The 27,898-nt window shown below is 39.4% G+C and overlaps 1 protein-coding gene across 3 annotated transcripts; it reads right to left on the reverse strand.

Annotated features, from left to right (window-relative positions):
- Window positions 1–5,053: 5,053 nt before the first annotated feature.
- On the reverse strand, window positions 5,054–27,710 carry CNOT7 (CCR4-NOT transcription complex subunit 7). 3 transcript variants are annotated; one of them, XM_062492814.1, is made up of 7 exons: window positions 27,652–27,710; window positions 26,870–27,076; window positions 26,423–26,616; window positions 23,284–23,445; window positions 17,505–17,649; window positions 9,516–9,626; window positions 5,054–6,754 (listed from the first exon to the last, which is right to left on the reverse strand). In XM_062492814.1, exons 2-7 carry the CDS (start codon window positions 26,984–26,986, stop codon window positions 6,626–6,628), a joined length of 858 nt encoding a protein of 285 aa, XP_062348798.1. In that variant the 5' UTR covers window positions 26,987–27,076; window positions 27,652–27,710; the 3' UTR covers window positions 5,054–6,625. The 3 variants fall into 3 exon arrangements, with proteins under 3 accessions (XP_062348798.1, XP_062348799.1, XP_062348800.1); XM_062492815.1 differs by lacking the exon at window positions 27,652–27,710 and adding an exon at window positions 27,471–27,508; XM_062492816.1 differs by lacking the exons at window positions 5,054–6,754; window positions 9,516–9,626; window positions 27,652–27,710 and adding an exon at window positions 15,711–17,166 and having other exon boundaries at window positions 26,870–27,560.
- Between the last annotated feature and the right edge of the window lie 188 nt (window positions 27,711–27,898).

Here is a 27,898-nt window from a genome sequence, read left to right on the forward strand (position 1 = left end):
TGTATATATGTAGACAGTCATATGAACCATAGCTCCCTATATGTGTAAAAAAATTCTTTTATTTGTAGGTTAGACTACATCCAAAACTTCTCAGAATCCAGAAGTAGTCCACACATACTCTGTAGCAGTAGATATACTGGTGATGGAGTACTCAAAGTCTTCACAGAGAACTATTTTTGTTAAGGAAATGGAACACAAGCTTTGTGAGCAGTTAGGATACAGCTGCTGTAATGCACTTTAATTCTTTAACTGGAGAGAATAAACACTGTCCAGTTTAGGTTACAGACTCCCAAGTTCTTTAGTAGGCTGTGACTGGGCAGGTACTGAATGAAACAAAATCACGGAGTGGCTAAGGTTGGAAGGGACCACCACTGGGGTTATCTGTTCCCTGCTCTAGCAGGATCATCCTACAACACATTGCACAGTATGAAATTCAGCTGTTCTTGAGTCTGTCTTGTGAGGGACACTCTGGGAAGGAAACGAGTTTGTTTCAGTGTGTGGAATGCTGTAGCTGTTTTTCATCTTTTTTGGACTGAGAGTTCTTCCCCTGGTTTGGTTGACTGGTGTGTGGAGGAGTGGGAGGAAATACATTTCTACATAAATTTAGTGTATAACTTTGCCACTTGTTAATGTATTGCTCACATAAATAAATGCTTCATGTTCAGCATGCCATGTATGTAGTAGTCATTGACACACTACCCTCAGTTTCACTGATGGTGTACCTGAACAGCAGAACATCATCTCTGCTAGGGCTTCACTACCAACAGAATTGCTGCAAATGTCCCCCCATACCTCTTTACCAGGAGTCTTGGACTTCTATTGGCATATTTCCTTTCTCCAAGGTTCACCTCACAACACATTTAACACTGAAAGAGGTTGAGAAAGGAACCAGTTCTTCTATCATCAGTCATCATTTCTGCCCCCAAAAAGGGCAGGGAGAGAAGGAAGAAGGGGTGTCTTAAACCCCCTATACTTTACAGAAGTGAGAAGGTACAAGAAAGGTAGCTACTAACCAGGATTGTCACCCACAGCAGCTTCATGAGGGTTCTCTGCTCCCTGCCAGGCCAGATTCTTCAGAGCTGCCTGACTTTCCCCTTTCCCAACAGTCTTCCTTAGGAAAGTGCTAGATCCACCTCCTGTGCAGAAAGGAGTGAGACTCTCTGCTCAGGGACCTCTAAATCTGCAGAACAGTTATTTAAAGATGAAAGCAACTTTTACCTCTTCCACTTCAGACATAACCTGCAGTATATGGTCCAAGCTCATTCTGTTTTTAAAACCCTTCCAAAAATAATGGTATTGAGCAGTACACATTGTCATCCAAAACAAGATCAAAAAAAAAGTGCTGCTATGCAGTGGGGGTGGTGGGATGTCTCTATTGCTACTTCACTTGCATCTATCACCTGCTTATCAGTGACCTTGTAGTAGGATGGGAAAAGCAGCAGCCTTCTGGCATGAAATTTTGAGCAAGTGACATCTGACATAACCAAAGGAAAGCCTTGCCATGTTCCCTCAGCAGTTTTTCAATTGTTCCTTCTTTAAATTTATCATCTTTTTCTCTTCTTCCCTTCCCTAGAAGTCCAGATTAAAAGTGTTTGATTGTGAAATGTACAATCACTACTTATGTTCACTTTATTATTCTCCCTCCCAAAGCTGATTTTCAGTAGGTAATTCCTTCATTTCTCCAAGCTCACCATTTGATGAGTGAAATACAGTAACTCAGTCATCCTGAAATCCCCTATTTGAGGCATTGATCACATCCTTCATCCATGATCACTAATCTCAAGCAGAGAGTCCCAGTAGTTTGAGTGCAGCAGTTGGAAGAGTGTGCCATGAGCCATCTCCCCGTTCTCCCCCTCTATGTGCTCACAATTCAACTGACTGGCATAACTGGAACAGACCCAACACTCCTGACAGTCATCACTTTATGAAGTCACTTTCCTTTTTGTTTTAGTCTGAAAATAGCATAATTCTTAGTTCACTGAAGAAAGAGTTCCTGTTATAAAGGCAAAAATGGGCAACACACACAGCCTGAACAGCAGGAACTTGTTTCCAGTTATTTTCTCTGTCACATCAAGACATTTAACTGGTCAGTATTTCAAAGATACAATAGTAAAAACTAGCAGCTTCACATAAAATACTATCATAGATAGTACAGCTACTGCCCAGAGCATGCAGAGGGACAAGAATGAAGCTCAGCTATTATATGATGAGAAATAAAGAAAGGGTATTGGCAATGCAACCTCAGCTCTGCTTCCCTGTCCTACAAAAGACACAGCACATTTTCTGTAACACAGCTTAAAAAGCTCATCTCCTGCCAACTTCTACCTGATACACAGAGAAGGGACAAGGCTTCCCTTCCCCTTTCTCTACTTCTCCCTCACATTATCCAACACAGTTAACTGAGGCAAGAGTCTTAGATGCACAGGAAAGAGCACTCTTGGGTAAGACAATTCTCCTACTTCAACAGAGGTAGGAAATAATATATATCTGTGGGGGCAGAAGGACATCAGCCTCTGCAGAAATCAAATCTTCACAGTTAGCATGAATGAGCAGATTTATTCCCAACCCAACACGGCTAAAATAATGCAGGAGAATCATCCTCGTTTTAGTACCTGTGTGAGAGTAGTGCAAGAGGGAAATAAACACCAAATAAGCACCTTCATCAAAGAGGGAACTAAAACAATCTCCCATGAATGAATCAAGGTGCACTAAACATCAGATATACTAGGAAAATAACTTCATGGTATGAATAGAAAAGTACACACAGATACTGATTTTACTCTATGTAAAAATCAGGATTTATTCTGAGATTTTGTTCAAACTCAACAATTTTATGAAGTTAGACAAATACCCACAATGCTACGGGAGGCTTTTGGCTTTCTTCACCATCACTGGCATGGTGTGAAATAAAAATGTTGAGAAGTCTGTTTTATTTAAAATTTCACTTAATTATTTTACAGGTTAATGAACTGCAATGAACCCACACCACTCTAAATCCATTGATATGTGATTATTAAACTTCAGGGAAGTTCTAAAAACTGCTTCAGTATAGAAGTGTTTTCTTTCAGTGCATGTTGGTTTGAGTCATTAGTTAATTCAAGGCTGAAAAACCAATTAGGAATTTAAAACAAAACTTATGTTCAGTTTGCTTTTACATTCCTAATCTGATCTTCCTCCACCAAGGGTGTCTTTCTTATTCCAGAATTTGCTAGGCATCTCAGGGACCTGGGATTCCTAAAGGCAGGTCCTAAGAGTAAAAGCCAAAGCAAAGAAGGCATTGATTAACTTGGCCTTTTCCATGTCCTTTGTAAGTTAGTCTCCTGCCCCCACTAAGCAGTAGTGCCACATTGCTCCTGCTATCCCTGTACAAGCTTTTCTTGTCCCTCACCAGAATTAATTTCAGATAGACTTTGCTTTTCTTAAATGAACCCCTTCATCCACACTTCAGACAATGTCACATGTCCTGCTTCCACCTTTCTGTGTTTTGAGTTGAATCAGAAGCACCTTGTTCATGAATGCAGGCTTCCTGCTAATTTCCTTGGATTTTCAGAGTAAGGGAATGAACCATTCTTGAACATTCAGATAAGGTACGAGGAATATCTTGGATGCCAGACTTTATAGGTCATCAGCAAATTCATATGGGAAAAAGTCCTAAATATTCTGAATGTGTTGCAGACCTATTTTCCTCCACCTCAAGGATGCTTCTTGCCTAGTTTCAATGAGGAAAGTAACTAAATGCTTAAAATAAAAATTACATATATTAAAAAAAAAAATAGTGACAGAGAACATAAGGTTCCTGGAACACTCATCTGACTCCAGAAGCCAAAAATACAAGTGGATTAAAAATAGATCAGATATAACAGGTTTTGATACTGCATTTCTTCTGACAAACCTACTCAACAACAGTGTGGTTTAAACGGATTGAGAATGGCAGAAAGAGAATTCTTGTCTCTGAGCAAAAAGGTGCATGTCTAGACAGCTGGAAATGTGCCCATGCATTAATTTTTGTAAAGGCAATTAAAGCTGGACACTTTGGAAGAGATTTCAGGCTCTGAAGTTTACACATAATGGTCCTACACATAAGAAATTACTTTTTTCATAATCTCTAAATTTCACAATTTAAATCACTCCTTAATGGAAACTAAATCTAATTTTGCCAAGGAAATGAATGATGCACAGATGTCTCCACTGCTGCAGTCAACTCTCAGATAGATCACAGTAATCATACCAAGAGTTCTCTCACAGAATAAAGTATAATCTGTTTAATGATGACCAACGGCTTTTGAGAAATACTTTTGTAACTGGAAGAAAACTCAAGAGTGGAATTCTTTGAAGTCAAATACTGGTCTAGTGAAAGGTGTCCCTCTACACAGCAGAGGGGCTGGAACTAGATTATCTTTAAGGTTCCTTTCAACCCTAACCACTCTATGATTCTGTGACAGGAAGCAAAGAAAAGTACAGCACAGCATATGGGATACTCAGCAGTCACTTCAAAAGCACATTCCCATCGGCACTAGAACTTTTACTGTAGGCACCCTTTGATCCTCGATTAAAAACAACAACCCATTAAAGTCCTTCGAAGTCATTCTGCTCAAGTTAACCAGATAGCTGCATCCATATGCTTTAGGCAAAGTTACTACTTTGAAGCAAATGCATCAAACTTCAGGGATTCTTCATTCCATGTCTATGCGAACTTTCCCTGGAGGCCGCAGTAAGAATTCATCCTGCTTTCACTATCGCTAGCTTAAAGCCAAAGACAACTGAAGTTAAAACAAGTCACCATCATCTAATGCACAATGGTATAAAAGTACTAATGGGATTAGGATGCCTCAGAAGTAAGTTGCAATCATACCTCTTCCAACTCAGGACAGCAAGAATAAAGTGACTGGAAACCCACGAACACAATTCTGCTCCGAATGTGAAATCAGTCAGGGAGCAGCGAGTTAGATCCCTCTGTATCAGCACGTAGAAAAGAGCTATCATGCCTAACAAAACAGAGCTGAACTGACTAAATAATCACATTCCAGGAAAAACTTTGCAACAAAACCACCAGTCTGTTGTTATGTAAGAAAACATTTCTTAGGCCTTTATTTACAAAAGCTTTAAAAACAAATACCCTCTGTTATGCAAATTACTTGTTTAAAAAGGACCGCCCAGTTACATCATCATAATTCAATGAGAAAAAGGTGTTTGATTTTTTGCTTTAAAGTACAAGATAAAACAGAGTAATTGGTGAACATTTGGAGATTTTTCTGCTATTGATTTCTGTGTCAAACACACGTACACGCGCACAGACACACAATGTCATGCATTCCATCATTCCAGGCCAGTATTTAGCTATTCAATACCAAAAATCCTTCCTGCACAACTGCTCTGTATATATGCTATGCAGAGGTAAGAACATACTTTAGGGTCCTTGAAAACAATATATCTAAAATATATTGCAAGATATACTCAAAAATAAACTAACATTACACTCCTCAGGTAACTTTATTAGCTCAAAGTTATTTATATTTTGTTGTCTTACAACAAATATCTGTAACATCTGTCGTAACAACTACAAAAAAGCATGATTTAATTGTCCTTCTAATTCAGTAATTCAATTAAATAGCATTTTTTCAGATCTTTGGGGTTTATCTTCAACTAAACTGACTTACAAAAATCATGAAATCAAGTACATAATAAATATGACTTCATAAAAAATATCTGAGGTGTACATTACTAGGATAAAAGCCATGAGGTTAATCAAGGGAAATGTGCCGTTACAAGACTCCTACTTTTCCATTATCCTTCAACTCTCAGCTTAATGGCAAAAAGGCTAAAGTCATAGCTGTTCTTTTCCTGAAGGGTGTAAAGCTGTTTTTTCAAGCCTCATTCCCCCATCACAGAGCAGTTTTAAAGCAACAGGCCAACTAGCAGTTGACATGTGCAGGATGTGTTGGAAGATGACCAAACACTAGTAAAGTAAGAGCAATTACAATGATTTCAGTAGTCTGTTTTGCTTGAACAAACAGATTATGCAGCAAATAAGACCCGTTGTGTGGGTTGAGATACCAAGGAAATACAGCTTGAAGCTGCTGAACTTGGCAGATGATTGTTTTCTAGCTGAGGGCAAAAGAAAAAACCAAAACAAACTTCAAATAAAACAGAGGATCTGACTCAGAGTCGCTCTCTAAAGTGCAAATTTGATGGTCCACAATCTTGAATAGCTAAAATGCCTGCATACTGGAAAGAACAGACATGAAGGGAGAAGTTAGTTATAATCAGAGCCAATTAATTTAGAGAAGGGAGGGGAAAGACAAAAAAACGGGAAGAACGATGTAACAAGTTTGCCAGAATATTCATTATCATTCAACTTTCCCCTTCTCTCTGCCACACTGATCCTATACATGCTTCTTTACAAATGGGCTTGTTAAGAGGCCAAAATGTAACCCAGAAAATTTTACGTATCAATATTAAGATCAAAATCTGTGATAGGAACAGTCAAGTTTAGTACATAGAAAGGCAGAAAAGAAAGTGTGCTGAGAAAGGGGGGAAAAAAGCCTTAATTGTCCAAGGGGTTCAATCGGAGATAAAACCTATATACAAGCATGTGGAGGTCAAAAAGACGGCCTTTCATTTCATGTCATGACTGCTTGTTGGCTTCTTCTTCATAAGCATTTCCTGTGCCATTTTGTACATAAGATGAGCCAGAACCAAGACCGTATAAGTGGCCACAATATTTGGCATCGTCAATGTGATCTTCAAAGAACATCTAAAAAGTTAAGGGAGACATGAATTATTGTAAAAAGAACAGGTTCGGTTTCAATAGAATAGTAGAAAGGCTTTAAAACTTTTAATCTTTTTAAATAAGGTATCAAATCCCAAGGTGCAAAAGATTATATAATTAGTATAATAAAACACTTAATCTCAGACATTATCATAATGTGTTATGACAGATATTTAAATCTGTCAAGAAATACAATCAGTCTTCCTGTGCACGTTTCCCAGTTAAATGGCCAAATGTTTTCACAATTTTGTATTTTTAGTCACCACTCATATCTGCAAGAGCAACAAAGATATTTCTCCATCTAATTTCTGTGGTGCTTCTTACAGGCATATGCTTAGCATCCATCATCAGTACCCGTTCCCTTACCTCTTCTCTCCTCAGTGTGGCGTTTCCACCATACTCTGTCTTGGAATAGAAATGTCCTGATTTATATAGGTTTTGGGGTGGGGAGGATGAGCACAAAACCCATTATGGAGTTTAGAGAAATGCAGAAAGATGCATTTTCAGCTCCTCATGGAGGGGGACTTCATTTAATGAGGAACAGTAAAATTTTGTACCAAGACTGCATTTACACATAGCAAGTCTAAATTGCAAATGGAACCTTTCAGTGGAAGACGAAATAAAGTCCATGGTATTCTGATACTCTGCCTTTCAGACTTGGGTTTTCAAACACAAAATCACAAATTATCTTGCAAAAATAAGAAACACACATACACAAATATTTTTCACCCTAAAACCTTGACAGCAATCCTGGACACCCCAATAGTTCACATTCCAAGTCACCATCAGTATCAGAAATCTAAGGCAGAAGTATGCAGGAACAGAATGGATGCAATACACAATCTAAACATGGACGCCTCTATATACTACACAGCTCAAAACTTCTCCCTTCAAGCTTTGCTTTTAGCAGGATGGAAAGTCCTGTACTGTAGGAATCAGACTCTAATTTAAAGTTTTACTGCCCCCAGCAGTTCTTAATGAAATAGAACAGGTAGGAAAAGCCCAAAATAACAACTCTACTGTTGTAATATCATCATTTAAGTATTCCTGATGGGAAGAAAAGGATCAGTAACTCTTTTGGCTGGCACTCCAAGACCCAGCAAGCAAGTCACATCTCCTTCACAGAAACTAGTAACAAAATTCTGTGCCTCAAAAAAGCACTGTAAAGTGTTCTTAGTCAGATGCACTTTTAAATACTGAAGTCTGCTGAAAAGTTTTAAAAATCTACATTAAATGCATTTCTCTCTGTTAACTACTGTGTTCTTATTTAGAAATGCTGTATTTGCAAAGAGTATTTGTAAGTACTAGGGAAAAATCATTATTAGTCCATGCCTATTGGCTTATTTAAGCAAGTGTGTTGCACTAAGAAACCCTCAGAGGTTTCTACTTCTGGTAAAAGCTTTCAGTAAATAAATTCAACCAGCTAGTTCGTCACCTAACACAAACTACATCTCATTAAAGAAAGTATCATCGGTTTGAACCTTTCATCTAGAAAACTAACTTGGAAGGCTGCATCCTAAGCATGATTATCTTATGCCTCCCCTTCTTTGCTTTGGGTTTTGCTTCAAATTGGAGTGGAAGTTTCACAATACTGGGCAGACAGCACGTAGCCACACTGGGCTTGGATCATACCAGAAACATAATCCTTTTTATTGCATCTAGAGCCCATGACCTGCTTGACAACTGTATTCCAGCAGAGGCAGAACAGAGTGCTAAGATGAGCAAACCAGGCTTAAACTATCATTCTTTATTATTCAGGTGCTGTGCCACTAATATTTGTCACAATCTTGTGGTCATTTTCTCCTTCATACAAAAGACTGGATTTCAGAAGGCAGACTTCAGCATGTAGGTAGTAGTACTTAACATTTTTAAACTATGAGCTTTGATGTTGCCATCTGTTTTGACGTGGTAAATGACATTGAATTGCTGGCAGAATGCCATGTTCTGATACACTGGCATTTGTTCAGTGCAACTGCTTTCCAGAAGAGGCCTGTTTGATGTTTGATTGTTCTGCTAATTCAAAATATACTAGTATTTTATTTCATATTTTATGCAGACAAGAAGCAAGGAAATGTGAAGCTTGTAAGACCTCACTGTCCTTGCTGTAAACCTTGAATTAACTGACCTTTAGTACATTAGTTAAACTGTGCTTCACTCAATGGCAAGGAAAAATAAATGCACGGAAATTCTCCAAAGCAGCCTGGAAGTCCTTATTTAATATATCTCTAGCCTGAAAATTTTAGCTAGAAGTGGTTCATCAACAATCCTTCCCCACCTCCCAGCCTGCCACAAGCAGCAGTACACACCAGGTGGATATTATACTGAGTAAAAGCTCAAAGAAAAAAAAAAATTGGTTTGACTACAGTCACCCACAAAGAAGTCTGGCTTCAGCAGTTCATAAATCACTGCAGCAGCCACGTAAAAAATGGCACCCTGCAAAACAGGTGAGGAAAATACCCAAAAACAAAACTTCACAAAAAATCCAAAAGTCAGGCCTAGGCTGGAATTGGGAAGAAATACTCATAGCAACAAAGGAAGGAAGCAGTAAGGCTGGTTTACACTTACTCAGGTAATAATGCAGCTGGTCTCACTTTTGTCAAGAAAGGACTGACCCCTGAAGCCCTTCAGAGACCTCCTTAAAATACCACAGACTTAACAGAATCATCAGTTCCATGTCATTATCACAGCACATTACTATCATGGAAATAAAAACAGTATATAAAAACCTACAGTAATAAAAACCTACTTCTCTCATTTTGAAAAAGGCCATTCCTGTGAGTAAAGAATCGGATCCTGCCTGATGCTGTGGTCCTATCCTTTCCAGCTCTAATTGCTCAGCCACTTCTTGTAATCCACCCTGAAAAACAAAACATTTTTGTTAAACGCTGAAAAAAGTTAAATTAGAACATGGAACAGCTGTATTTGGGAAAATCTGTTATACAGGCCATACAACCTCAGGTATATTTTAACATCTGCACACTAGCTGAAACAGTCATACTACATAAATGCATACCAGAAGTATCAAACAGTATTAATATTCTCTGTCAGTATTGACTAAATAAAGCAGTATCTGCAACCAACAAAACTAGTACTCCTTATGTTCTAGCTTCTCCAGTAACCAGATGTCATTACTTAACAATTCCTTCAAGATGACTGTTGATACAATGCTTTAAAAGGACAGACTACAGAGAGGCTGTGGAACACACCAAAGCTGCAAATCTATCTTCTCTAAAAGGTAAAACTTCTCCAGTTTTGAAGGCAATTTTCTTCTCAATAAGCTTATGTGAAAAATTTTCCCCTTAACTGCGAAGTCACTAAATAAAACATTATTTTAGTGTCCTCTCCAAAACAGTAATAGCTCTTACATGTGAGAGCAAAGCTACCAAAATTTGGTTTGGTTTTACACAGGTAACACTGATCAGCTGAAGGACAGACACATAATACTGTAACTGCAATCTTTTAATGCTGTGAGCACATGACTGTACAAAGACTCTTTTTCAAATTCATTAAGCTATAAAGCTACTGGCAAGACTAAAGCACATGCACAATCTTAAAGATCTAGAAAGATTAAAATAAAACAACCAACCTTTAGTGCTGTCATAAGCCTTGAAAGGCAAAAATGTTGCACAGAGGCAATGCTTTTAAATAAAGAATGTCTAGAGTTCACCCTCTCGTGCACTCAATCTGTCTCAAGTACAGGAAGAAAAGCAAGAAGATGCAAAAGCGTAACAGTCAAAACTTACGGAGCTATAAAGAAGCCCAAACTGAAAATCAGATCAAATATTATGAAAATTTCTGTGAATCTTATGGCAACATGTTTGGGTCCAGGTTTTTGTTTAAAAAGATGGAAGCTTCAATAATAACATTCCCAAATAACACCTACAAACTAACATGAAAAGCTAATATTGCTGTTGCTAGCTTTAGTCTGTCTTGAGCGGCAGAAAACCACCTAACAATACCTGATCACCCCTTCCACCACATTACCCTGACCCAGAAGCAAGCCTTTCCCCCATGCCTAAAAAAATATGTGAGGTGTCCCAGAATAACCTCCCTGCCATGCCCCATCCCAGTTACCGCAAAAGTACACCCTGTCCTGGCTGGAACCAGGACATTATCCATTTCTTATTCTATACTATGTCATGTCCAAATCTTATAACTTCCAACTATATACATCTATTCACACACACAAGCACAGATATAATTTCTGTAGTCAATGGCCTTCCCTCTGAAATGTCTGTTAATTTAGGTCCGTTACTGTGGGTTTTATTTACCCTAGATGCCTTCCAGGGCAGGAGGACTGGTGTGCTGTCAGCTCATTGCAAGCTGCATCAGGAGCTCATGAGTGGTATACATGGACCACTCCATACTCATTGGCCACAGTAGTTGTGGCATAGAGTGGCAGTGGCATTCAGCAACCAATATTATACAATTCAACATTACAAACTGTTCTCACCCAAAAATCAAATTCCCTTGAGGTACACATCATGTTTCCCCATCCCTCTGTGGGGAACGTATACCCAGGTCCTTGAGTAAAAACAACCTCACAGACAGGTTTGCCTTTGCCTGAGGCAGGACTAATCCAAACTGTCTTCCCTAACATGTTGCCCATATGCACAATGGGGATTTATCCTTTACTATGGTATGTGGAGGTTCTGATTGGGCAAGGCCAGCTCAGTTGGTGGAACCTCAGGTTTTAACTAAGCAGATGGCCTCTGCTTAAAGTAGAACCCACTCTTAGAAGGTTCCACCACCCATTGCTTTCAATGTTTTTAACAGTCCATTGTACCATCTAATTTTCCCAGAGGCTGGTGCATCATAGGGAATATGCTGCACCTACTTCATACCGTGCTCTCTGGCCCAGGTGTCTACAAGGCTATTTCTGAAATCAGTGCAGTCCACTTACTCCACATGACATCAGTGGCATGATGTGTGGAAGGGACTTTGCCTTCAAACATCCAGACCATCACTGGTAGTAGAGGTGCCAAAAGGAACTGTGCTTTGGTGCCAATCACTTCTGAGGCAGCTCAAATCCATCCATAAATGCCAGGATCTCTTCTTCAGCTGGGGCACAGAAGACCTCAGATCCTTTGTACCCTAACTCCAGAACCCAGAGGTCAGCCTCAAGTCTCTCCAGCTAATTTCTGACAGAGCCTCCAGGAAGGCCATTCTCTCCCCAGCTGCCATGTAGAACACATTTCACACCTTGTCTGGTGTGAAACACCAGATTGGCCCAAGGGAAGAACAATCTCCCATTTAATTTGTTCAAAAGCTTGTTGTTGTTCAGGACCCCCACATTCATTCTTCTCCTGGGTCACTTGATATAGGACTGGTAACTTGACTGTAGTCTGAAATACGCATCCTCCAAAAATTCACAGCACCTAGGAAAGCCTGTGTTTCTGTTCTTGGTGGGGGGGGGGGGGGGGGGGTCGGGTCTAGCTGCTATGTTGTTGACCACAAGAACTGGAATCTAATGACATTCATCTTGCCATTTCCCTCCTAAAAACTGAATACCCTGGGCAGATCTTTTGACCTGACTTTGCTTTTTGGCAAAAAGAGCCTTCAGGATGACCTGGATTTTCTCCCCTTTCTCAAAAACCTTCTCTGCCATGCTCCCCCATACAGTGTACTGCAAGTCTTCTGGAGCCTCGCCCTTTTCCACTGCAGACTGGATCGGTCCATGGCAACCGATGCAGCTTTGTTTCCACACCTGGGGCAGTTGGTCCCAGGTGTACTGGATGCTCCTCCAGCTGAAGGCAAACTGTGGCCTGCACTCTGCTGCCAAAGGAATGGAAAAAAATGCATTAGCAATATCAGTGGTGGTAATGAATCGGACTCCAGTTCATAGTGAAGTTCTAGCATATCCAGCATAGTAGCACATAGTGGTGGTGTGACTTCATTCAGGCCATGACAGTCCATTGTCAGTAGGCCATATAGGATTATTAAAGGGTGAGCAGGTCTTGCTGACCACTCCCTGGCTCTCCAGTTCACAAATCAGCTCATGGGTGGAGGTTATGGAGTACCTGGTTTGTGTGGTATTGTCGACAGTGCACTGCTGTGGTAGAGATTGGTACCTGTTGTTCTCTGACCCTCAGCAGTCCCAAAGCAGAAGGGTCCTCTGAGAAACAAGGCAAGTTACTCAGCTAATTTCCTCTGTCTCCACAGCAGCTATCCCAAAAGCTCAACAATGCCCTTTTGGGTCCTGCAGTAACCTATGCCAAGGACACATGGAGTCTCTGTGTATCTCAATAGCAGAGACTCTGGTCCATACTGGTAAGGCATGGGACATCTCTCCAGTTTGCTCGAGTATTTTGAATCTGTCTGCAGTCTTGGGACAGGCTTTCCACAGTCGAGGAGAAGGCTGGTAAGGAAGAGATGATCTTCATATTACTGAAGTCTGTCAACTGAAGGACTGTTTTTTCTCCTTCTCCCATTGACATCAATGCCAATGAGTTGGTGAATGACAATGGTGTGCTCCATACAACTTGTGCCACATGGATTATGTACTATGGACCTTAACTGGATCTACAGGGGACTTCTTGTTATTTGAGTCCTTACAGATCACCTCTAGAACAACTAATTCTCTCAGGTACTGGACATCTTTCTCCATCATTTGCACCTGCTTGGGCACACCACTGCATCATCCATGAGAGAATACCGTTCTCTCACACTTGACAGGAGTAGTCTCCAGAGGCTGAGAGCTTCTGTCCTCTTCCCAAATCCCCACCAGGACAGGGACACCAGATGCTTGGCTTCACTATAATGTAGTTTCACATTGTGGGCCAGCCAGCCAGCTCATCTGGGGCCTCCATGACTGGCAGATGAAATCTTTTCACTTAGCTCATCCAGGGACAGGAGCTTGGTGATTATCTCTGGCCCTGCCTCTTCCCCCTGTTGTGAGAGCTCCACCACTTCTTTATCCCTCACTATGTAAACTGATTTGGTCTTGGATTTCTTCTTCTGTGTAGGTGTAATTGTTACTGATAGGAGTTACTCTTCCAGTTCAGCTGCAGTTTGAGTGGTCACGGCACCTGCTGATCTGCTTTCCTCCTCTTCCCCTAAGGGTTCTGTCTAGCATTGGACTGTGTCCAGTAGAAAGTAGCCAGGGCTCAGCTCATTTCAGTAAGTTGATTCTTTATGGACTGGCCATAGCATTCTTCTTGCAAATATTCTGTCACTTTATCAAGGTCGTGTAGTGATACTCCCAAAACACAGGAGGAGAGAATCTTCAAAAAAAATGGCCCACTTTATCCCACATTCCATGCTACTCATGACTATCCTCCCTCAGACAGATCTCTGATTAAACTTCCTAGAAATCTCTGTACTGATTCTAGACACAGTGTTGACTGTACTGACTCTGAACACGGCATAGACCACACTGAGGAGACATAGCCAACATAGGAGCAAGAACATGTTTGCCTTAACATCCAAAGGAAATTCAAAACTCTCAAAAGCTATTCTAACAGGCCTGAAGGAGAAAAAGGTAGCAAAAAGCTGGGGAAAGCTATCCTCCCCTATTCTCCCCACAGACTAGGTATGATTAGCAATGGACTCCCAGAGGTAGTGCCAAGATAAAGGTAGGAGAGCAGCACTGAATATGCTGAATACCCCAAATGATCCTCATTGCCCTTGATATTATCATGCCATAAACATGACTCCAATTTACACAAACAACATACACCAACAAAGCAATCCTGATCTTAATAGCACCCTGATGGGCACATAGCACATATGTAGAAACATATATTGGCTTAGGTACCACACTCACACAAATAGACCAAGCAACATTGTGACCACTGGCTCTGAATCTAATGGGACAAATGATTACATGAAATTTGTTTCCAATTCACTCTGATCAGATCTCAACCCTTCATGTCCCACACTGGGTGCTAAGTAAGGCTATCATGGTTTAGGAATGGTATTCTCCAAGTTAGTGTTTCCACTAAAAGCACTTCAAACTACACTGCTGCTCATTCACTCTCTCTCCTTCCCCCCCCCCCCACCTTCTCCTGCGGCAGACTGGAGAGAAGAACTGGAGGCACCAAAAAATTAAGATCAAGGGTTGATATAGGAAGCATTTACTGGAAAACAGCAGTGAGACAAGGCAAAAAACAGAAATACCAACAGTAACAATGAGTGTGTGCAAGGAAAGAAACACTGTTTTTCACCCACAGAAACACTCAACAGTAATACCTGATCACTCCCTCCACCACACTACCCTGACTAGAAGCAAGCCCTTTCCCCAGGCCCAGAAAATGTGAATTGTCACAGAGTAACTTCCGTGTCAGAGCCATGCCCTCTCCTGGCTACTGCAAAAATTCACCCTGTCCTGGACAGAACCAGAACAGAAAATTATTAGATTGAGATTCTCTTTCAAGTAAGACTTTTGCACTCCAGATAGGTATGCTTCACTCTTGGAGAAGGACAAATTCTTCCCAAATTTTCAGAGTATCAACCTTCCAAGAAAAAGGCCACAGAATAATTTACATAATCACATAACCATGGGAAACAGCAAGTCTACTTCAAACTCTCATTTCACAGCACAATCAAACAGCTTACTGTTCTGTACAAATAAAAAGTTTCCAATGAGGTCTACCAAACTACATTACTTAGGATTGCCACTACTATCAGAAGGTTTAGAATTGTCTACGTGCTTTTTAGACTGTACTGTAAGCAGAAGTTTAACCTAAAATAGATTAATATCTCAAGTCAACTCTCAATCTGCATGCCAGAAAAGTCATAATAACAGACTGTAAATTCACAGAGTGCTTAACTTCCACAAAAAAAGCATCAAACAGATTTCCAGTTCTGAAGCCTATTTCCCCTTCCAATGCCAAGAATCTTTTTTGGGTGTGTGGGGGCAGAGAGTGGGGTACCTACAGCAGATCAGTATACAAAAATAACTCAGACAAGTCAATAAAAGACAACTGCACAGCTGTTCAGTTCACTGCAATTTAATAAAGATCAAAAGTGACACACATTAGGAGACAGCACATGCATTTTTAGAGTCACAACACTAAATGTTTAGTAATTTCTTTCAAGCTACTTCTCTCAGTACAGTTTAAGTCCACCATCATTTCATCACTGGTAAATTAGGGGGGATATGATAGTGCATTTGCCTTCCCCTGCTGTCACTATCAGTCTGCACCTTAGGTGAGTGGATCAAAATTTACTGCAGGAAAGCTGACCTACATATTCAGCTCTGGGAAAAAAAAAAAATAATCAACCTTGTTCTTTTGGTTTGCGAAAATACGACCTGTGAAGGTTTCTCTCGTCTCCCAAAAAATTTCAGTGTCTCTAAACAATGCAGGTTACACACAACTGTGCCTTAATTATGCCAGAAACTACAATACCCTCTTTTCCAAGCCCACTGGGAATGTCACCTCTGAATGGTGACATGGAACATCAATTTGTCACCTTTTCTATGTCTCTAAATTCAGAATATACATTCTGTTCTTGCAAAGTGTGTCACCAGATAGGCACCAGATGCTCTACTTTGCTTCACTGGGAGTGAGAAAACAAGAATCTTCTGGGGTGGGCTCTCCTCCCACCCCTAATTTAAGACTCCTGAAGCTTACAAGCAATTAATTTTTATTCCTGGCCTCTGTGGAGAAGAGGTATTTCTAAGATGTTCCCTAATACACAGCCATTTACCTAGATGATTATATCAATAACAATTGTATATGAACACAGGTAACTATACTTCTCTTACTAACTGGAAGGGTGATCTACATTTTCAACATTAATTTGATGAACAAAGGATTCACACAATTTACTTCCCACAAAAGTAGGATACTACTTAAAGTGACACATTCACTCATCTCAAAGAAACAGAAGACTATAAACAGTACACAGATCAGTAGCTCAGCACAATGAACTGGCAAGCCATTCCTTGGTTAGTATTTGATGTTACTAAGGTGAGTGTTCTCTTCTTTCTGCAGGTTTTCATTAAGACATCCTAGAGAGTTAAATTATTTTCCATAAAAGCAACAAATCATCAATTGCCTCAGATGAGTGATGCTCCTCACTCCAGCAGCAGTCCCGACTCATAACAGCTCTTTGGCAAGCAAAGCTGTTAACAATGCCTTTAGTATCTATCTTTCACTTGCTGTCTTCCCCGTCACACACAGCTCCAGTTCCCACTCGATCTCCAGTCCAATAAGGTATCCAAATTTTATGCTTGATAGAGTAAGCCAATTAGTAGCCCCACTGACCTGACAAGAGATTAGTTTCTAGTTCATTTTTTTTCTACGAGTCACATGTTGCCCCTCAACATATGTTGTTGTTTATCTTTGCTTACAGGGCCATCTGAAACATTCTTCACTTCGTTTCTTTTCCCAAGACACTTCCACATCTTCTCGCAAGTACCTCTGCCTAGATGACTGCAGTCCTTTAGTGGACTGCACAATAAGGAAATAAGATTATATGAGTCCCATCAATTCTTATGGCTATGGAAACAAAGAATTAATTCCAAACACAGGCTTATCATCTATCAACAAAGTATTGAAAACAGAGTTTCAACATGATATTTTAACTGGTAAGCAGTTATAAAAATTGATTTGTGCTCTTGCCTGCTTCTAAAAATCCCTCAAATATTAAACATATAAAGCTTGAAACAACAACGCTTAATATGCACCATCAAAGCAAAAGCAGACAAAAACAGAGAAACTATTTTTAAGCATGACATACTCTGTCTCAAAATGCAAAATTTATTCCAAACCATTAACAGATGACTTACCTTCAGATTTTTGCAGCTCTTCATGAGATATTTTACATCATAGATGACAGGGAAAAACAATCGCAGTATCTCAAAGAAGTCCAGCTCTTCCTCGGGTAAATTGGAGTTTGTCAGGATCTTGATCAGATAGCCAAAGTCATATCCACTGCAAATTAATAACAAAAACAATATAAGCAAGTGACTCAGAAGCATCCTTCCCACTTCCAACATCAAGACTCCACTGCACATTGACAGGATATTCTGCTTAAATTCAATGCAATCAACTTCTATGAAAGTTATGCAACTTCTATGAAAAAAACAAACTTCAGTATGAACAGCCCACTGCAGAGTCCAGAGAAAACATTTTACTTTAGTCTGAATGAGGCCAAGCGAAGACGCAAAAAAATCTGCCTACAGGAGTTCCACTAAACCCCAAAATAAGGTACGGCTGCTGGGTCTTCATCTGACAAAAAGAACTTTCACCAGAAAGACTCCTAAGCTGGTTTCTTTCACATAGAGTGGAGTTTCTCACTACAGACTAAGACAGATAGACTTCTACAGTTCTTGAAATCCAAAAGATTAATGAGTTTCCAGAGCCAGCGCATGTTTATGCCTGGAGGAAAGTCTAACCCTCAGCAACCAAGAGGAATTGTCTTTCAACTTTTCCAATTAAATCATCACACAGACAAGTAAAAATTTTAATAGTTCGTAGACTATTACTCTTTCTGGAGGCAATGACAGAGTAAGCTGGAAAAATTTTTGTGTGTACACGTAAGTCTGCAGGAGGCAGCAAGGTAACTGAGCAGTGCTTACTCGTTAGAAGAAATGGTACTATTATAGTGTGTACATGGTGAAGAGTTTAGGAAGGCTCCCTCCTCCACAGCTCGATTGAATTAAGAATACATAAGAATAAGGCATGGCAGTAATGGGGAAACTGTACTTTTGCAAAGAGTTATGAGAGGAAACAAGAGGGTTAAGCACAGGAAAGAGAAATGTCAGGTATTAAAGCAGGGACCAAACACCACAACAAAAAGCAGTGATAACTAATTATGCTTTTGCCTAGGAGGGCAGTGATTACAAACCAGATTATTGATGAGCTGACCATGAAACTCATCTGTTCTGATCCCTTGTACTTGCATGACTGCTTATACACTAAATGGAGAAGCAATACTTTCTCTTCCATATTATCAAAGTTTGCATTGAACCAGATAATTTCTTAGATTTTACTGACATACAATTTTAAAAATGCCTGTACTAACAAAGATGATGAAAAAACACAGCAGGGCTGCCTCAGCTGAAGGCTTTACCAGTTTTGCTATTCAAGGAGCTTTAGTGTAGAGCTGAGGGATGATTCAAGTGAGCAGGTAGCCACCACAAACACTGAATTTCTAAAGTAAGACTTCATGTTCATTCTTGATTACACAGGGGTCATACACAAAACCAAGAATTTTTGAATTTGGTAAATATTGGCCAGGATCTTAAACTGTGAGATAAGCAATAAAAAAGACCAACTGGTTAAGAGCACAAGACCACTGATCCTGCAGATACTTAGGATCCACAAAGAGTAGGATGTAGGCTCAAGGCTTCAGCTTGCACACTCAGTGTAAGTTTACTTTTTGAACCTTTTGTATACCATAAGGTTCTCTCATCTTTTTACTAGGAGTTTCTAGACAAAGGGTAGAAAAACCTTGAACATACTGGAGTAAATAGACTGTTTGCTTCAAGTCCATTAATACAAGATATACAATAGTTGTAGACTATTGCAGATCTCCCATGGGGGTTTCCAGTGCTCTAAGCAGGAAATTTCACGTTGAACAAATCCTGCACTGCATCTGGTACTTTGAAGCTGTGCTGGCCAGCCTCCAATCGCCACAGCAACAGCCACTGGCCAGGGAGCAAAGGAGCCAAAGATAAAGAAGGATTTCAGTTGACTCTTATAAAGTAAAAACTGTAGTTAACTTGGCAAAACAGTAGTTTAGAAGTCTAATTTTATTAGATTGTTTGAGGGGGAACGGACACGGTGGGAAAGCCTGTACCAGCATAAAGTCCTCTACAGAAGAAAAAAAAAACACGTTAGCAAAAAAGGCTGTTAAAAAAAGACACAAGAAACACTGATCAGTATTATGGAGACTCCTTTAGAGTCTACAGTTTATTAACTCACTGAATTCCTGACAATGATCATCCTCAAGGCTCAAATGTAACAGTCATATTAAAACTTTTAAAGCGAAAAAGCCCCACATTTGTGCTATTCCTCTTCAAAAATAAAGCTTTTCTGACTTGTCTTCAAAAGAAAATGTATAGGAATAAAATAACAGAAAACCGATGTTCTCAAACACTTCTAATTTCTTTAAAGAAGGAAGTACTTGAAGAAAAGTCAACATTTCTTTGCTATTCATATTGAGAGAGAGCAAGCTATTACAAATAGCAATTTTGATTGAGAATTACACATTTTTTTCTAGTTGGAGATTGTAGCAGATCCAAGCTTACACACATAAAACCTGCCACTCCAAGATTAAAATAGATCCAGTAAAACAAATTTGGAGTGGCCACTTCTGGATGCCAAGAGAATGCTAAGAAAGTCCATAGTGAATAATTATGTAATTACCTGCTCATTAAAGAAGTTTTCTTCTAATCACTAACAGTGATTAGTGGTTAGTTTATACCCTGAAGCACACAGGCTCCCTTGCCTTAAAAAACTTGCACCATTTCTAATATAATCACCTGAAATTTCTTAGCATAGAAAGCAACAATCCGTGGAGCTATACAACACAAGTGCTCACTCTTACAGACATTTCTTTTGTTTTTTCACTGAACATGGATAGCTCTAGGCAACAAGACAAGAATAAAGATCAAACATGCCCCTATTTCTTTCCCTTAATATCAAGAAAGAATTCAGATAGACAATTAACAATGAATTATACACAAGCACCAAGCCTCTGAAATAAATCAAAACTTGCATGAGCTGAGAAAGCTTTAGTTCATTTTATAACACTAACAGAAATAAGGCAACAGATTAAATTTTCCTAAAATCAGTTAAACACAAATGATTTTTTAAATACATTAACTTGGAACTTTGCAGCATCCCAACATCTCAGCTTTTGTTTTCAAAAAAGTATGTTTTCACAAACCCTCCAATGGCAGACAAAGGACGTTGCACACAAGTGGACACTCCAAACTTCAGCAGAGCAGAAAGACAGTTGAACATCCACAATATCAGCATTTGAGCTGTTCTGTTAAGACTGTCAAGCACTCACAGCTCTTTTGACTGTGAGAAAAAACACAAATTCAGGGCTTCTCCCCCCCCCAATGACTCAAATACGTTTTAGTGTGAACACACACAAGATTTTATGAAGTTGTCTATGAAGTTGCAATACACAAGAATTGGTGACCATGCAAATGTTTCTTCACTCATATCTGACACAACTGCGCATCCACACAGACTTGCCAACATGTCAGGCTGCCAAGGCAGCTACATCAAATGCAGAGATAAAAAGCACACAAAGAACTATGTGAGAAGCAAAGAACTTAGAAATGAAAAATACAAGTTCATAAAAGTTCAACAAAATCAGAGACTAGAAAATGAAAACCAAACCTTAACTTCATACTCTTGAGAAAGGAGTAATTCCCTTCTCCCACTTACTGTGGGACTCAAATTTTAAGAGTTATTAGTAGTTTAAGATTTTTAAGGAAACAGAGGCAATAGCAGATTCAACAACCACCAAGCACGGTTTTATCAGTTGTCAAAGAACTGCTGTGTGGAGAGCCTAAGTGGAACAAATTTTTAACTGAGCATCTTGCTGCTTAAGTTTCCACTGACAGCCCATAATCACAAGCAAAAACTTATTTAGAAACAGCCGTTCACTACTCTTTGTAGCACATTTTCTATGACCCATGCTCATTTACAGCTTTGTGCAATTTTGGTTTCCTCAGAACTTAACCCACTCACTCCAAGGTTTTGTGCTCAATATCAACAAGGTCTGAAAAAGCACAACTTTAAACACTCTAATAATCAGTGTTTGACAAATATTTGCCAAACAACTGTCTTAAGAGGACTTCTAAAGACACTTTCAGTGAAATCCACAACAGAAACTCATTTTAGCACAGATGAAACTGGATTCTATTAATAAAACCATTTCAAAAACTATTCATAAGCTGCACCAGTAAAAAACTGCATTAACCGCATATGGCTTGTACTACACTTTGACCAGCCTATTAGTCAGGAATTACACACACTACATATAATTATGCTCTAGAAAGAATCTGTAGTGTAGAAATTGCTCAGGTATACATTATACTAGGCCCTTAGTCATCAGGCAATATTGGAAAAGCACCAGTTTGAGGCTGAAGCTGCTTCTACACGGCATCCTCTGCTGAGGCACCAGTGACATGCATAACCTGCCTCCCCTTCTCTTCAAGCATCCAAGTCATATTACTGTAGTCAAGTGTAAATCACATATATTCACATAAGAGGTCATAATACTGTGTTTAGGAAGCTGAAAAAAACTTGGTACTAATTGAGTATAATGTTATAATTATTATAATTATAATAAGAAATAAGTATGACACTAATTAATGGCTTTTGTAGTTGTTTTGAAACAATTTAAGGTGTTCTTGTTACAGTATTCTTCCCCAAGGTGCTACTCTAGAAGCAAGATAGATTATTTTAGAGTGGTATTATGAGTTGAAACAGCTGTTAAGTGGAAGATAGAAGTGACACCTGTGCTCAGAGGATCCTTCTTTGTTTAACTGTCTTTTCTTTTAAACCTTTCTGCTTTGGAAACTCAGCCTATCACTTCTTTCCACAAAAAGAAAAAAATCTAAACCATGACTTCTGCATCAATGTTATATGCACCCTTCTACTACTGTTACACATTCCTTGCCAAAACAATTCTTATTTTTGAGTTTGTTTATTGCATAAATACTTCTCTAATTCCATGTGACTGTCTTTTCAAACTATTAATACTTATGAATAAAGATTTTTTTTTCTAGTTTCATCCACATACCACCCACCAGTACAACATGTTTTAGCTGAGACTAGTTTGCTTACAGCCTTGTTCATTCCCCTCACCTTATTGACTTCCAAAGAAGCCAGCATTTAAAGACATCAATTCAAGGGCATTACATAGCAATAAGCCTTTAAAGACACTGCTGCTTGCAAAAATTCTGGCATGTAGTTAGCAAAACAACAACTACTGGGTATGTTTTTAAAGTGTTTAATCTTATTAACACTGAAAAATCTTTTGTATCACCATGGATTCATAGAGATTTAGCATTCACATTTCTACTTGACAGATTGACTCCTTTGATGGAATAAGCAGTAAAATATATACATAAGGCTTATCAGGGATCTCCTTCCAACCCAAGTAATTTTGTCTGCCCAAATTAGCAGGAGATTTACAACAAATTTAAGAGTGCTTTATAGACCACTTCACTGATAATTCTCTCCCATGAATCAAACAGTATTTCCTCAAGGATTACTCAGGAATAGTTTGCTTTTGGTAATGTTTGTGTTATTACTTGCACGTGTACAGTGCCACCTGCTGGTTTAGCAGTTTTGTGCTTTTCAGCTTTACAATTTTCTGGTTACTGTATAAATACCAAAACTAAAAACACCTGTGCCTTCTATTCTTCCAGTAAAAAATGATGTTCGAGGTATTGCAGCAGAAATATTTCCTCAGTCTTACCAACAAAGATATGGGCTACATACATAGCACAAATTCAGGAGATGTGAAATCCAAGCTCTAGAACTCAAACACCAATAAGATGTTGAAACCTCAAATACTTAACATGCAGAATTTACCTATGAAAGGAAAGCCACTTGACTCCTTCACACAGTACAACTCCTGATGTCATGAGCAGTTCTGCAAAGTACTGTGTCTCAATTCCTTCTTCTTCATGCTTTTTAAACTGGATACCAGATGTCGTCAACAGTTCAATAGAGTCCTGAGCATACATATCTTCCCTAAAAACAGAGGGGAATAGTAAATTTCCACAAGCTACACGCCTCAATGAGCCAATATTTCATTTTTGTTATTCACTCCACAGACTTCACTAGCACAGAGCAGGAGCAGTGTAACTTTGTTCCAGGTTAATTACAAAACCAACCATTATTCAAAGATTTTTTTTTAACCCTCGTTATCATTTCACCATTCCCAGTGCTTCCATTCTTACTATCTTCATAAAAAAAATTAGTTCCTGCTCTTCTTCCAGTTACCTATAATCTCTCTTTTGCAAACCTACACATGAAAGAGCATCTATAGAACTTATTTGGTAAAATACCTGTATAAATCACTCAAATTGTGACAAATTGAATGTAACAGTTGAAGCACTAACACATTTCATTACAGAACTATGAGAAATACACTCCAGATCACAGTACTAAATTAGTTCTGTAAACAATATTTTTCAGAAGTTTGTGATTTAAGCTTATGCAAATGTTTAGACATGTTCATCAAAACTTGTGTCTCAACAAAATTGGAAATGGTGTTACCTGAATTCTAAGGATCGACTAGATGAAGTATCCTAACTATTCCTTTCTAAACAACCTGTTTCAACTTTAAAAGCCTATTTTGCACCTAAAATTTAAGAGGATGAAATAAAAATTCCTCTATGATTTCTTTGAACCTTTTTACCTCTGTTTTATTCCCTTCAAAAATAAGTGGGTTTTTTTGGTTATGTCTTAAGGATTTCATGCTGCAATTCACACTTTGGAGTTTATTTTCGCCTTAAAGTTTCATCCGTATCGTTACAGATAAATCTGTTACAAAACTGTTACTTTATCTGTTACAAAAACATGGAATGGTTAAAGGAAGAAAAAAAATAATGCAAGCAGGAATCTACTTAGAGGATGAAATTCATTTTACTGTCCACAACATACTTCTCTTCAGTGTACAATTTTAAACTTCAATAAACAATCAAAACAAAAAAACCCAGACAAAACAACAAATATATTGAACTTGACTATTAGATTCAGTCATAGACCTGTATTCTTTATTCCTAATAGCAAGTCATCATTCTTTAGAACACAGAGATACATGGTCAAGATGTGTTACATCTTTTTTCCTCCCTCCCACACAGCTGCTCGTTAGTTCTCCAGCTGAGGCATCAGCTTCTCAACACCTGTATGTCTATCTCCATAACACATTAAAGAACACATCCAAAACAAATGCACCATTTAACAAAAAAGGGGGTTTCATTCTAGTTGCTGCTCTGTACTAATCAGGTGCACAGTATGATTAGAGAATTATTTATGCTCTTTAAAAGCACACTAAAACAAGACCTGGCTGGAACCATGCACACACAAAAAATACCTTCTAGGAACAATCAACAGCTGTTTTGCCTTAGGAGGAGAACACTTGGCACAGTGCCACTTCCCAAAAGCATGTTTAAAAACAGACAAAAATAAGTAAGTTTTCCATCCACGCTAAAAAAAATTAATTTCTCAGCCTCCTTACCAAGTTTGTATTTTTCTATAACCCCCACATTAACGAGTAACAAGGTAATTTGGTGATTACCTACATCTTGCCTTACTAAGCTGTCTTATCTCTGCAGCATCTGGCACAAATAGATGGAAAACTACTTCTAGCTTCAGTTGTTTGATATTAAATAGACCTTTGAAGCTCAGAAAATAAATTAAGTGTAGCACTTCTTCAGAGATCAATTTTGGAAGTTATTAATTCACTCCTTTTTCTCCCATAATTAGTAGGATTGGTATATTCTTTTATTTAAGAAAATGGGTAACTTTCATCCAGCATTCATATGGCCAGGTAAGTTCAGACATACCAAAACACTAAATCTGCACTTACTTTTCTTTCAAGAGACAATTCAAACAAGACTAAATAGAGCATGTCACTACTCAGATCAAACTGATTTATGACAATCTATAGCACTGCTTGTTTAAAAGAGCACAGAGATCAAGAGAGGCAGCAGCAGTTTTTCTCTTAAGAACCCCAACCACTTTGAAAACAAGTCTTTTCATCTGCAGAAAAAATGAAGGTCTGTTCTCTAAAACTCTTTTGTAGGCTGTGAGTTTAACTCATAAATATAAAGTTATCCAGTTCCCAACTTGTAACATAACTGCCAAGAACCCCAAGGCTTAAACACACTTAAATGTGTGAGAAGTGTTCGCACTGATATTCAATTCAATAGATAAACAACATATGAAAACCTATCAGACCAATTACATTTACTTCAGAAAAAATAAAATAATGAAACTAATAATTCTGTCGACCATCAGATAAAGTTATAATTAGAGTACCAGATAAGCATTTGACCCCCGCAAAAAAGTGAGGTTTATGCTTAAAAATTTTTATCACTGATAAAAATCACATTTTGAAATAAAGTTCACGGTATTATTCCAATATAGTAAAAGTCAGCTTGCTTTTTAACCAACATGTTACATATACATAATGCATATAATACATTTTAATACAATTAAACATATATATATTTTTCTATAATTATCTATAATTTATATATAAAATAGTTCAGAATGATAACATCTGACACTTTTTTAGTCACTTCAGTAACTTCACCTTTTTTTCTTCAAGTGTTGGTATTTTCCATTTAAAGTATGTAAAGAAACAACATGTGACTTCTATAACAACTAGTAAGAGTTAAACTAAGTTGAGGCAGAAGCACTCTTGAAATGCTAAACATGAAAACACATAGCTAACTCTTGCACTGTGTATAAAATGCCTTCCACAATTTTTTTTTAATCTGCTAAATATTTTTGACCAAGTTACCAACAGTAAGACAGACTGCAAAGAAATGTGGGAAGAAAGCACCTTTGGCTGACAAAACAAACAACTTGACTCCCTACATGAGTATTTATGGTATTCAAGCATTACAATGAGATAGATACCAAAGATGCTACAGTATTTATAAATTTTCAGTAAGTCAGAAACATACATTTAGCAGCATGGAAATTGAATACTTACGTTAAGTTAAATTTAAAATTAAATTGCCAAGTCGAAGTTCCTGGAGGGTATTCTCCTTGCTCATTCATAAACGTCAGTCCTAGCTGAATTATTTTTAGCAAGTCGACATTGCAGCGTAAGAGTTGGTACTGATAGTCTGCGTTGCTTCTGAATTCTCCAATAGGCCTTGCAACTACTCCTGGAAATTCTGTGTCCTGCAAGAGCAGAATTAAAACTTGAACACACAACAACCATACAGATCTAACCATATCATAGCTAAAGAGTACTGTGTGCAAAATTAACTTTTAAAAAGATAAAAGATTAAGATCCAGATGTTTATGCAGCGTTACTTCAACATTAAGACTTCCTTATGCTTTCAAATTTAAAAGGATGACCAAGCTGACTGACTTCAGCTGAAGTCATGATTTCTACAGTAATTTGGTAGACAGACATCAAGCACCCGCTTACCATAGCTACATAGTTATACTTCCGTATAACTTGACGGATTTTCTTCATCTCTTCATCCAAGTTACAAGCCCAAACTTCACAGATTCTTTGGCTATGGTCTACGGTAGCTGCTGGCATAGTGGGGGGCTTTAGAGACCATACATCAAAAGTTACACTTGACCGAGGATCAGTTTCATAAAGAGGACTTCAACTGTTTATTTTTTTAGCCTGCGAGAGAAAGAAAGCAAAGCATGAAAGTGTAAGTTTTTACTCTTGGTTAACCTGGGAAAAAAAACAAAAAAACAAAAAAAACAAAAAAACACGCTCAAGCACCACAACCACGCTTTATCCTTGCAGATTCCACAAAACCAGGACCATAAAGCCGCCAAAACCACAAGACTTTCGGCTACGCGGGCTCAGATTACTATCGGAAACTAAACCCCTATAGTTTCGTTAGGGACTGCTTCCTGCGCAAGGGCGGCAAGGCGCACTAGTGACACAGACACCGGAGACACCCGGCTCCCCAGGCGCTCCTGCCCCGCGGCTCGGAAGGGCGCGTTCCTGCGGATCCCTGGGCTGCGTGCAGCAGGGAACGAAGCGGCAAAAGAGAGTCACGCCATACCCCGGGGCACGGCGGGAGGCCTCCCGAGGCGGGAGCAGCTCCTCCAGCTCCTAAGGGCCGCGCTACCCCAGCGAGCGGCGCGCGGAGACCGACACACGGTCGGCCGGATCCCCGCGCGCGTGAAAGGCCCCGGCAGCGCCCGGAGGAGCTGCAGAGCCCGGGGGTCCCGCAGGGCTCGTACCGGTGTCCCCGCGGCGCCGTCTCCGCTCACCCCTGGCGCTCCGGCCGGGCCGCGGCGGGTCTGGGAGGCCCCGCGCGGCCCCGCGAGCCGCAGGAAGCGCTGCTGCCCCCGGCGCCGCCGCCGCGCGCACAAAGCCATTACATCATCGCCGCGCGCCGCGCCCTTTCCCCTCTCCCCTCCGGCCAATCGCCGGCCGCGCCGCCCCCGCCCCGCCCCGCCGCTCGGGTCGCGGGCGCGCGGCGCTGAC

Source organism: Cinclus cinclus, chromosome 5 (genome assembly GCF_963662255.1).
Source record: "Cinclus cinclus chromosome 5, bCinCin1.1, whole genome shotgun sequence".
Taxonomy (NCBI): Eukaryota; Metazoa; Chordata; class Aves; order Passeriformes; family Cinclidae; genus Cinclus; species Cinclus cinclus.